The sequence below is a fragment of the Tigriopus californicus genome, chromosome 6 (assembly GCF_007210705.1).
Source record: "Tigriopus californicus strain San Diego chromosome 6, Tcal_SD_v2.1, whole genome shotgun sequence".
Lineage (NCBI taxonomy): Eukaryota > Metazoa > Arthropoda > Copepoda > Harpacticoida > Harpacticidae > Tigriopus > Tigriopus californicus.
In genome coordinates, this window is record NC_081445.1 from 2,612,603 (window position 1) to 2,625,083 (window position 12,481).

The 12,481-nt window shown below is 42.2% G+C and overlaps 2 protein-coding genes across 3 annotated transcripts; one reads left to right on the forward strand and one right to left on the reverse strand.

Annotated features, from left to right (window-relative positions):
- Positions 1–2: 2 nt before the first annotated feature.
- On the reverse strand, positions 3–8,705 carry LOC131882732 (uncharacterized). 2 transcript variants are annotated; one of them, XM_059229980.1, is made up of 6 exons: positions 8,062–8,705; positions 7,903–7,986; positions 1,145–1,254; positions 628–738; positions 455–548; positions 3–327 (listed from the first exon to the last, which is right to left on the reverse strand). In XM_059229980.1, the coding sequence occupies exons 1-6, from the start codon at positions 8,161–8,163 to the stop codon at positions 292–294; spliced, it is 537 nt and encodes a 178-aa protein (XP_059085963.1). In that variant the 5' UTR covers positions 8,164–8,705; the 3' UTR covers positions 3–291. The 2 variants fall into 2 exon arrangements, with proteins under 2 accessions (XP_059085963.1, XP_059085964.1); XM_059229981.1 differs by lacking the exons at positions 7,903–7,986; positions 8,062–8,705 and adding an exon at positions 1,499–1,922.
- A 1,148-nt stretch (positions 8,706–9,853) lies between these two features.
- LOC131882731 (solute carrier family 28 member 3-like) lies at positions 9,854–12,438 on the forward strand. Its single transcript, XM_059229979.1, has 5 exons — positions 9,854–10,987; positions 11,049–11,315; positions 11,382–11,649; positions 11,734–12,020; positions 12,084–12,438. The coding sequence occupies exons 1-5, from the start codon at positions 10,229–10,231 to the stop codon at positions 12,378–12,380; spliced, it is 1,878 nt and encodes a 625-aa protein (XP_059085962.1). The 5' UTR covers positions 9,854–10,228; the 3' UTR covers positions 12,381–12,438.
- The last annotated feature ends 43 nt before the right edge of the window (positions 12,439–12,481 follow it).

Genomic DNA, 12,481 nt, shown 5'->3' on the forward strand with positions numbered 1-12,481 from the left:
CCTTCTCGTGGTTGCATTTTTTTATTTCTATGATAGATAGTATCTGTTTTTATATATAAACATTCTATATAGGTCTGTATGAATGATGGTTATAGGTGTTATAAAGCGATAAACAAGGGATGAAAGGGAAGAAAGCGACCCCACAGATTGGCACTAAGAGTGCAGATGGGCGATTTAGATCTGACTAGAAACCTACCAAGCTACTCAATTCTTGGGTGAGTGTGCTTTTGTTTTATAAAATCAGTTCTGTACAAATAAGAGGAAACGTTGGTAACAAGTGATGGCCAATGTTTAGAGGTTCAACAGATTGTCCTTGTCCGAGGCAGCCTATAAATAAGACCAACAAAATTTTAGAGTGATGCACGATAACCGGGTGGTTTCATCTAAACGATAGAGAAGCCTAATCCTGGGTTCGAATCTTTCCTTCGCCTAGGAAAATATGTCTTTAGCTTACCAATTTAGAGAGCTGTGCCAGGCATTTGGTGACTTTAGGAATATTCTTCATCTCGATCAGATCCTGTGGTTCAAACACATCCACTACACCGTACCTAAAATATTGAGAAGTCGGATGTAATGGTGTTGTTTTTTTTTCCTCCACTTCAGAAGGGCATTCAAAGGTTAACTTGCCTTCGAATTTCGCGAATTACGGCAGTCACTCGGTCGTGAGCCGGGTTCGATCCCCAGCTTTGGTCAATGTCTTCCATTGGCACGGAATTGAACACAATCGATGTCATAACCCTTGAACACAAAGTCGATTTATTGAATTTTCTCTTCTTGTCACTTTGAATTATGGATTTCTGTGCCCATAATAATTGGCTTTTTCAAGCTTTTAGAGCCTTCTATTCTATGAGCAGGATTTTTTTCAGGGCTTTTTGACAAAGTTTTCCGTCTCAAAAGTTGAACTTTAGCTTATTCTCATTGGAAAGTGCGATCCACTTTTGTCGGAGATTTCAACTCATCCTCTAAAACAGGTATGAAGTTTGATCAAGACCAATTTTTGCCTATCTTTAAGTAGTGTGGCCCCGGACTTCTAAAACACCTAATCATGCATGATGTTGTATTCGTACTTATGAGAAAAACTCATTGGACATTGGAAATGCAAGGGGTCGACAAAAATTACATTATTATCCCAATTGTCACTTACTTGGAGAGTACAGATCCGTCTTGAATGAAGTGATCGTAATCCGTGTTTGGCTCCTCATTGATGACGCTCATAATCCATTTCAAGACTTTGTTCTCCAAGACAGTATCTCGCTATAGAGAGAACAACAAACCCTGAATAACATTGTCACTTTTAGCTTCTATGATAACTTTAGGTGCTTCCCCAGTTGAATCATCAGACAAGGTTCTGGCCCTGCATTAGATCATGAGTGCTCAAGATCGACTCTAAATGCTCCAAGGCAAGACCAAACCCAAATCTCTGTCCTTTCTTTCCTCTCTCCCTCCGCGTTCCAGACCTCTTGATTATCTATCCCTGGACTTGCGATCGATGACTCACTTGAGATTTGGTGCCTTTGACGCTACCGGGTCGGCTGCGGTTCAGCAGTGAAGAGGAGGATTTGGAGGTGGATAGAGGTTTCTCGAAGCGCCCGACCAAGTCTTGATTGGTTCGAGACACTTTTCGGACCACCACAGGCCTCAGTCCTACAGATGTGTCAGGCATCCTCCCCAACTAAGTCCAGAAGTGTTCCTTGTTTCGTGTTGGAGCTCCAAGAGTGGACTGATTTTCCGGAGTGAGAGTTTGAATGAAGAAGATGATCTCTTACTCTCTGTCGAGGGGGATGAACAGTTTGAAACCTGGCCAAGATATTTTTGGCTCGGGGTTGTTTGAGGGAGGAGAACAAGATCATGACGACCCAGAGGACGAGGAAGAGTCCGAGGAAGGGGGAGCAAAAAGCGATGCCACGAAAAGCAGAAGAAGCAGGAAGAGAGCGTTAGCCGCACAGGTGAAAGATGGGTACGATGCTTGAACTCATCTACCCTCTCATTACAGATGTAAAGAGGAGCTAGTCTCGGAGAAACCACAGAGGACATGTGGGTTCCAAGAGTAAATGTATTCTAGCCTATCTATGGGACGATTTTGTCTCAACCTAACGCTGGACCAGGAACGGTCAGATCTGAACTCTTATGGTAAAGTCACTTATGTGGCCTATATCTTTTCCACATAAAACCTCATGTCATATTCTTTTAGAGTTTAGAGGGTAGACGAGAGAGAAAGGTCGTTGGCAAGTATGTACTTGCATTTGCTCCGTCTTATCTTGGGATAGTACTTTGGTCCTAATCATCTGTTGAGATAGTTTTCATGAGTTTCGTTGGAATTTATTAGAGCCCTCTAGAATTTATTGTTCAATTTATTGTTCAATTTGTCATGGACGCAACAGCTGGATCAGATCTCAGATTGCTTTTCAATTCTACTGCTGGAAAAATGGAATCTAAAACACATGCCTCCTAACACATTGGTGTTAGAATGTAACATTCGAAGATTGTTCCTTGTTACATACACGTATTCATAGACAAGGCAATCAATAGAACCAACTACCATCAAACCAGTAAAGAGAATGTAGCTTGACCTAAGCATTTCTCGTTCAAAGATATGGGCAGTTGGAAGATTTAGTTTTATAACTCAATATGTAAAGTTACTCTTGTAAGTGCAAGAGAATTGATCAAGCACATCGTTCGAATGCTTCAGAGGCTAAAATAGTACAAGAGGGTGAGGGTGGAAAATACGAAAGAGAGCGAGAAAAAATGAGCGTCGAACGTAACAACACATCCCCGGAGCAAAGATTAAAAGCCAAATGCCGAAACGAGTGTATTGACCTGTATTTATCTACAAAGACTCATCGGGCGTTGTTCCAAGATCCAACAAGAAGACTCTGCGGAGTCAATGACAAGTTCATCCAGGAATGTACTAACTCCAAATGCACGAGTCGTCTATCTAATGTATGTAATCTACATAGCTATACTGTCTTTTGAATGAGGAAGTTTGAATAGCTTGCGCCCATTCATCATCTGTATGATTCCTCTCCATGTGTTGTTCCCAGCTGTTTGGAAGATGATTCCAACGAGCTCGTCGGCCTCTGAACTGAAAGCTGCTTGCGACAATGAGGTAGTCGACACATCCGTTAGAAAAACTCCACGTTACTCTCATTGAGTTGCAAGAAAAACATGGACTCCCTTGGGATCGCCTCGAATGAAGGCAAGGCGTTCGTCAGGGTATCAATCTAACATCGCCTTGCGACTTGAGTGGAACTGAACGAAAAGAATATCAGACAATGCCTTGTAATCTTCAGGAAATTGCATCAGTTTTGCGACAATTAGCCTCTTCTCTGCTGTTCTTGAATTTGATTGTTGGTTTTGGTGACCCAAAAATTGCGATCGTAAAACGTTGCACCGAACTTTCCCGCAAAGGACAACACTTTTGTGAGAAATCGTTCTACGTTTTGGGACGTCTTTCTCCATGGATGGGAAAAAGTGCATAAAGGAAAGCATTCTTTTTTCATTGCGTCACGATTCCGAACTTCAATCCAAAAGGCTATAAAATTGGCAAAAAGTGAAGACGTCGCGGGACGAGAAGTATTTGTCAGGGACTACGAAAAGCTTCAAACACCTCAATTTTCTCTTTTTGTGCTTAACTTGCTTTTTGGACTTTTTGATACTATGTACAACATTCCAACTTGGATATCAGTTTCGTGGCAGTTTAAGACCAATATAAAGAAGCAACATTCAGAACAAGTAAATTATATGACATTATTCAAAATCGAAATATTTCCTAAAAGGCAAATATACCCGTATTATGTGCTCTAATGCCGTTCAAATTGTCTGGAATCGCAAACTTCCAGATTCCTGTTCAATAAGTGAAGAGGTCCTGGCCAGAAGGCCAAAAAGCACTGAACTTTCAAAACATGGCCAAAATTATTCCGAGCCCATCACCTGAGCTCCATGAACCCATCCGTCCATTTCCCCGGTAAGCAAAGCAGTGCGCTTTGCTCTCGTTTTCCCCCTCTCCGTTCATTGGAGAAAGAGGAATGAGGGAGAGATGTCTTCCACTTGAATCGTCAAGTCTTGAGCACATGTCAACCTGGTGCAAAAAAAATCTCTCCCTTCTTTCGACTGCCCATTTAAAAATAGTTTCCCGTTCACCCTGAAATTCCGAACTCCCAGCCAAAGACTTCCACGAAGGAATTCGGTAATTATGGCTCTTCTGCGATATTCTCCAGGTTGACATTTCTGAACTCTACGCACGGAAGCGAGGAGCAGAAGTTTTTCGGGTGAAATTGGAATCGGGACGTCTATTTGTTTCCGAAAACAAGGGGTCATTCATCAAAGGTACAAAACACCATACAGACCGTCGTCCCCTCTTCAATTCACTTTCTGACCCTTCACGTCACATTTCCTCCATCATTCAGTCACCCAATTTCTCTGTATCTGTACGCCTATGAACAGATAGGCCAAGTACCATATTCTTGGACCCCCAGGAACACCGGTGTTTAAAAACTCGTGATCAAAAGAGAAAGTATATCATCTGAAGGCCCACGTTGTCTTTCCACAGATTTTGAACGAGTTTTTCTGTCAAGCAAGGAAGCTATAACATCAAGAACGGAATTGTAAACGAGCACTTGTTCATTTTGAAAGGCAAAAATTGTGATTTACAGAAACTGCTTAACTTGAAATCCCTTTTCCATTTTTACTTGAAACAGGAATAGTGAACCTTTTCAACGGATTTTTATATTCTTGCCGCTGAAAATGTAGTGGAAACTGATTGGTTATTGACTCATTTTGAATTTTTGAATTGTTAATTAAAAATTGACGATAAGAGCAGCGCTGAATTTGTTACTCAAGTCAATAAGAGTTCGATCGTTCTGCAGGGTTCGGAAGCAGATTTTAAACCAAAAGTTCAATGATTTCACGGAGCAAAGGAAGTGTAATTCGGATGTACTGGATTCAAATAATTCAGAAGGCCAAAGCAAATATTTTTCTACTGTATATAGATGCACAGAAGATACATAAAGAAACAGAACATTGTTAAACAAGTTTTTTGATAGTTTCAAAAGTGTCCAAATGCAAAACCAGCATGAGATAATTGTCACATCTTGGCCTCGCTAGAATCACTTAAGTGATAGTAGCATCAGCTGTAGGCACCAGTTGAGTCACCTCCTTAAAGTATTGTAAATGGCAAGGTCTCTGAAAGGTCCACGGGAGGTGGTGGACGCAACATGAAAAGAACTTCAGAGATCTTGCTTGACTTCCAAGGCCCATTTTGAGGGCTCCCGTACCTCCATGAATTCCATGGCAAGATAGTTTGATTTGGCTGAGAATACAGGCAGGACCACGGTTCATGACAATCTTCATAGAAAATCAAATCATAGGACACCAGGGCATCCTCTAAATAACAATTCAAGTACATGTAGGAAAAATCTGTGAATTGTTACCAGACAGTACTCCAATGCCTTAAGTTAAAAGGTGGCGATGTCAACATTAACCCCTTCCCCCCCCAAGGCGGATGTACGGTACACCCTGGCCGTTGTGGACAGTGTTGGCAAGAAGATGCCTCCACCACTTTTTTGAAGCCCAAAGAGAGAAATGGAACTGAAGAGCAAACGTGAAGTGAACGGGGCCCTGAGGTACAAAGTTGCCATGGTTGAAGGCCTAATACCATGAAAGAGAGAATTGTGGGGCACAGGATGGTCCCCTGTGCCACACCTCAAAGAAGTCGCGAGCATTCTGCCAGTCCAACTTAGCTGACTTCAGGCCAACAGATATGGATCTCTCCTCAAGTCTGGATTAAAACCCACTTTCAACTGTTCTGTTTGGCGCATTGTGGAGGAGAAAACCAACTAGCTGATTCAAACGTATCCAAAATTGAGCTCATTTAAGATTTCCTTGTCAAGGCATATGTCAAAAGTAGAGGGCTAGTCCTTAGTCAAAAGTGAAGACAGAACAGCTTATTCACGAGAGCTGCGCCAGCATCTGACCACAGATTGAGACTGTCATTGCTGCTGGTGATGGTCACATTAAGTAAAATATAAAGTCGCTGATCTCATCTGCACTATTCTTTTTTTTTTAATCTTTTTTAAGTAACCTTTTTTGTTTAGAATAAGTGATCAAATTTGTATCCAACCTTGGCAAACATCTGAAATTTGCTACCGAACCCGGTGATGTTACCACCTCACAAAAAAATGTTAGCTTAACCTACTTGTGATTAAGATAATTGTTGTGGTACAACTTTCTTCACATCACTTAAGAAGTATACACTTTTGTCCCAATAATGCAGCTCCCTCTTGGGAAAGCTGTTACAATTTTTGACTGATTTTTTTTGTAATTCCTAATGATAATGACTGAATTGCAATTATTTTTGCTTCAAATAATCTATTTCTCATAATTGAGGTCAATAGCTTAATTGCACATGGAATAACATCTGGATTTAATATCTCATTACTGGTTCCACATTGTGGTTCATGGTTGTGTTGTGTATTTGCATAATAAGCTTGCAAGCCCTTTTAGTGTAGCACGTGTTACACATCAACAAACCATCTATTCAAAGGTTTGTTTGGACCTATCTCTTACAGTTCTAGCTTATTCGAAATGACTAGCCAGTCCCAACAGTTACTTCAATACATTCTTCGTTTTACTCATGATCTTGGCCCAGGTGTGCCCAATCTCCTTCCTTTTTCGAACGTACGTACAGTTCTCGTACTTCAGAGACTTCTTCACACTTCTCCCTTGGGGAAGATGAATGGGCAAGTGAGAATTGCTGATCCAAGCACTTCTGAGTCTTTAATGATTCACTGTAAGCGGTGAGGTTATTATTGCCTTACTTCATTCGCCTTGGTGGAAAGAACCTTTGTGATCCTTGTGTGAAATGATGCATGGCTACCTCACGTGGAAAAAAGAAGTTCAAGGGACAAAAAAGTCTTGCGGAAGTGCGACTAATCAACAATGTCTAGACTAGCGGAGAACAAAGAGCCATTTTTCTGACGTTGAAACTTGAAATGGTTCATAAAATCAAAGCGCTAAAAAGTGACTGGTGACTGCTTATGAAGGCATGGAAATGGGACTCGGACGGGTTTAAATTGTTGTGCTTTTTCAGGCTTCAATCGATGGCAAGATCGAAAAACGAAGCATTCCAATGCCTCAATGTTGGCGTATATCTTGTAAGCTAGACTTAGTCAAAACTGTATTAGAAAATATTGGCTCTTATCAAGACCTGTTGACGAGTCTTCTGAGATACGAAGAAATTCTTGCGTTATCACAGTTTCTTGACGTGGTTTTACTGTTATAAGTAGCAAAAAGATGGAAGCATTCCTAATATCGTACAATGCAGATGATGTTTGAACACAAAGTCTTATAAGCAAACCCCTGCTGCTTTTAGAGAATTTGGTGAATGAAAAACAAAAATGACAAATCCTTCATTGAAAACCTTCAAAGAAAGTAAGTTCAATTTTGTCTGCTTCAGGGGTTGCCCTTGGATTCATGTCTCATGTCAGCAGTTTTCTTTGAACTCTTTTATATAGTAGTCGGCTCAGAGGTTTCTGGTGGTGGGACTGATTTCAAAGTCAATCTACGTAATCCGCGTTTCCAAGCATCTAAATTTCAATAACTTAAATCCTATGCTTACCTCGGATTGATTTTGTTTTGAATTTCTTGTAGAAAAATAGCATTGATTCAAGCTCTTTCAGAGGGGTAAATAAAAAAGACTTGAAGCATGTATTGTGTATATTTTTACCAATTCATTTACATATTCGTGCAGAGTATAAGTAATCTAAACAATCTTGGTCAGAAAATGACTTGAATACGTGTGGTCCAAAAAACGTCGGCGACCGTCTCAGAATCAAATGAGATCGACGCTCTATCAAGAGGTCCTTAAAACTATTCCAGGACGAAAAACCATACATAGCACCTTACCTTGGACACATCCGCCAGAATTGGACCTTGGACTTTCAAAATTTGACGGCCAGTTAATTGTTCCGAGGTCTTGTGTGTGGACGTCTAAGGGAGGAAAAGTGAGGACTTAATCTCTTTGGGGAGGGGCAATCACGCACGCCACTCAACGCCAAAACTCACTTGGGATGCAGGAGGTTCTGACATTGTGCCATGAGGTTTACCCGGGTCCTTGTCGAAATACGTGTTCATGGTGTTCATGAGACGTTTCGAAAATGCTGCCATGGTGTTTTCCTGAACTGTGTTCAAGTCGCCAATAGTGATTTGAGGAGTAGTCTAACCTTGGCAATGAATGACTACTTATTCTATTGCGGAGAGGAAAGAGTCAAGTGAGTATGGTGTTGAGAGTGAAATGAGCACAATCCAGAAGATCTGAGGACGAACTGACTTGAGCCCTGGGAAAGCTCAAGCTTCGTCAGGACATTCTTGCAGAGGGAGGGAAGTGATTTCTTTTTTCAGGATATTACTCATGAATGAGGAAGGACGAAGAAAACTGACAAGGAAGACTAAGGAGATTGAAAAGCTCGGATCTCTCTATTGGGGCAGTTCTCTGGTGCACAATGAACCGGACCTTTCTCAAGAGCTAACCCACCCACTAACCGAGAACCAACCACATTCGGACAAGACACTCACTGTCCACCGAAGATGTAATGTGAAGACTGACTTCGCTCCACCCTCTGGCCTTAGCACCCCCAAAATAAATAAAAGATAAGGCTTAAAGGGCGGCCATATTTTCGTGTGGTATATCAGATTCTTTCTCTAGTGGGTTAGTTTTTCCCCTAATATCGAAGTGCATAATTTTTCCAACAAAGAAAACGTGGTTAAAAGGAGACAGCATTCTTCCGGACCATTTTGAGCATTGACATATTTTATCTCACACACTTTTATCATTATGCGTATTACATTTGATATGACGCCAGAAGTTTCCAGCACTCGTAGAACTGATGCAACCGAAACTTGTTTTGCAGACTTCAAGAATTGTTTGTAATTTAATTATTTAAGAAATGAATATTAAGTCAACTGTTTCCAGACTGCTAGCGTCTAACATTATCAAGTACACACGCAGAAAAAGTTGGAAAAGCCGACTATGATCGATCTAAAATGCTACAGGTGTTGACTTGCATATTCTCGATTGGTGTCACATTGTGTCTGACTTCGCGCGAGAGATTATGAACAAACACGTTGAACTCGATTAACATGTGTTCAGTTTTCCAAGCTTTCACAACGAATGAAAACATTGGGAACGAGCTTCATATGGACAAGTCAGATGATGAGCATGGAGGGCATGGTCTGCATGTCTTTCGCTTTCACATTCATTGTTGTGCGTACACTCTTTGCTCCCCAAAGAATACTACTAATTTCAAGATGATTGTATGGCGATAGCATTATCCTGACCCTGACATTAGCATCCAATTAGTGTGTGAGACCTAAAATATTCAAAAAATAGCGACTACGGGCACTAAAGTTTGGGAAGCAATTAGGGGGCAAATGGTAAGCACTCAGTAATCGAGACGAAGCACATGTTATTCACTCAAGCAAACCTGAATTCCATGCCATTATCACTTGATCGCATTTGAGAGTTACAAATAAGTTCATCCCGTCAGATCCAGACCAGTGAGTCATAAATGGTCACAATTTGAAGAGAAAAGGAAATGTCCTTGCTCCATACATACTTACATATTAATACTGGCTCAATTGGCAAGTGCTACTTCATATGAAATTGTAACAAAAAAATCCAACAGAATACCTGAAGGAATAAATTGTAAATACGATGAAATTTTTAACATAGTTAACTAATATCATCCTCGTTTAGTAAGTAACACTTGCTGCCACAAGTATGTTTGCAGAGTCTCCACCTGCTAAAAGGACAGATCTAAGATCTAAAATCACTTGTGCGTTTTAGTATGCATTTGGAAATTGAAGAGCGAAATTACTCGAAAATATTGTCATCTCCAATGACAACAAATACCGTTTTGAACGCAAAACCGTCCCCAAATTCGCTTGAATGACCAAGGGTTGCTTTGCGTTTCCAGCAATCGGGGGAAACCCGCTCCCCAAACCAACGTACATGATGTCTAGCAATAGCGCATAGAGCCACCGTCTACAAAACAAGAAAACATTCCAGTTGATTACCTCATTCACCCGTATGTGGTGGTCGTTTACAGAGTACCTGTTCACAACGCAGGAAGTGAGGATATCGTGCATTGGCCAGACTTGGCCTGAATGATTAGTACTGATATTTCGTCCACAATTTAAAGTGCTTCAAAAGAACTCCTTGGCGAATGAAGTTATGGCAGGGCATCATCAACAAGGGGAGGAAAATTTAGCCCTAGACATTTCGGATGAAGGCCGATGTACCAAGGCTGAGACTCTAAGTCTAAAGGACACTAAGCTCGACATCACCAATGAGGATTTCGAAGACCTCCAATTTGAAACTAACGTGGTGACGGAGAAGATTGAGGCCTTTAACAAAGCCCTGGCGGATTTTGTTGAAGATCATCAAGTGACTTTACGACAGTGCTGTTACGTGATCGGGTTCATTTTGTACAATGTGTTCTTCTTTGGTGCCATTTATCATTTCACGGTGGCCAGTAAGCCGGAGCTCCAATGGTGTGACGGTCTCGGTTTCCTCATCATTATCACCATTTTCGTGTACACCATACTATTCTACTTCAAAGTTCTCAAGCCGTCCTATTCCAAGTTCTTGGAGTCGAAATTGGGCGTCAAGTTTCAAGATGGGATTGTGGATCGAATCCAGATATCACAGGAAGATCTGTTTCGGACTCGTTGGGCGGCCCCGGCGGTCTATTTAGGAATTTTCATACTTATTCTTACCTACCTGATCATTGACACAGGCGGGGACCGAGATCGGTTGAAATCTTTTTTTGGATTAATCGCCCTCGTGTTTCTTGGCTTCTTCTTTTCGAAATCTCCAGGGAAAGTGGTTTGGCGCCATATTGCTTGGGGATTGTCGCTACAATTCATTTTCGCCGTTTTCATCATCAAATGGGCGGTTGGAGTTGCCATTTTCAATTGCCTCGGAAACAAGGTGGGAGCGTCCATGTTCATGTCATCAATCACATCAGTTCAATGTTTCTTCTTTTATCTAGGTCTCTGCCTTGTTGGAGTTTGCTGACGAGGGTTCTGGTTTTGTCTTTGGTTATCTGGTGAACCAAAGACCCGTGTTCCTTGATAGCTTGAAGAATGACTCATTGGCACACGGCGTCTTCAGCGAGGTGTACGAAAACGGGGCAATGGGCTTCGTGTTCATGTTCAAAGTGCTCAGTGTCATCTACTTTTTGAGTTTCTTAGTCTCTATGCTGTTCTACTGGGGTGCCATGCAATGGGTGGTGGCCAAGATAGGGTGGATGCTTCAGGTAGATTTCCCATCATTTCTCTGACATCTCCGCGGTTTTCAACCCATCGGAAATCTTCGGTTTCAGGTCACAGTCGGAACCACGTATTGTGAATCCATGAATGCAGCTGCCAACATTTTCCTCGGTCACACGGAGTCGCCATTGCTGATCCAGCCGTACCTCCCAATAATGACCAATTCTGAAATCCACGCGGTCATGACAGGCGGATTCGCAACGATTGCGGGCACAGTCTTGGCTGCTTATATCAGCTTTAACATTGACGCCGCACATCTGCTCTCAGCCAGCGTCATGTCAGCACCTGCGGCTTTGGCTTGTGCTAAACTCATGTATCCAGGTGAGGTGTTTTTTTTCGCCCTATGAAAGGTCTTCCCTTCCGTTTCATTCATGGCCACTCAATCATTTTCCCCCTCTCAAACAGAAACTAAAGTATCAAAGACCAAATATAGTAAAAATTTGGCCTTGGCCAAGAGCAACGAGGCCAACGTGTTGGATGCCGCCACCCGAGGCGCATCCATGGCCGTTTTCCTCGTGGCTAACATTGCCGGCACGCTCATTGCCGTTCTGGCCTTTGTGGCTTTCCTCAACGGCGTTCTCTCGTGGTGTGGAATGCTCATCGGATTCACCGCGGAACACCCCTTAACGTTTGAGCTCATTCTCGGGAAATGCTTCATCCCGCTCTCTTGGCTCATGGGCGTACCCACCCAAGTAAGAACTAATCTCATCTCATCCTGCTCCAACAGAAGTGTTCACGTACAAAACTATTTCCAGGACTTGGAGGACGTAGGGCTCCTAATAGGGCTAAAAACCTTCGCCACGGAGTTCGCCGCCTTCAGCAAACTGAAGACCATGGTTCATCTCCACCCGAGATCGAAAATCATAGCCACATACGCCCTTTGCGGATTTTCCAATCTTGCCTCTGTTGGGATATCCATAGCCGCCTTAAGCGCTATGGCCCCCACTCGCCGGGGCGATATCACCAGTGTGGCTTTTCGAGCCTTAGTTTCCGGCTCTTTAGCCTGCTTCATGACCGCTTGTGTGGCCGGATGCCTCATTTCTTCCACCTAATCGATCACATCTTGTACCTAAGCCATGCCAAACGCTTTCAAATAAACCTCGAACCGAACTGATACCTGAGACTGAATCCGGAATCTGGACAGATCGAAATT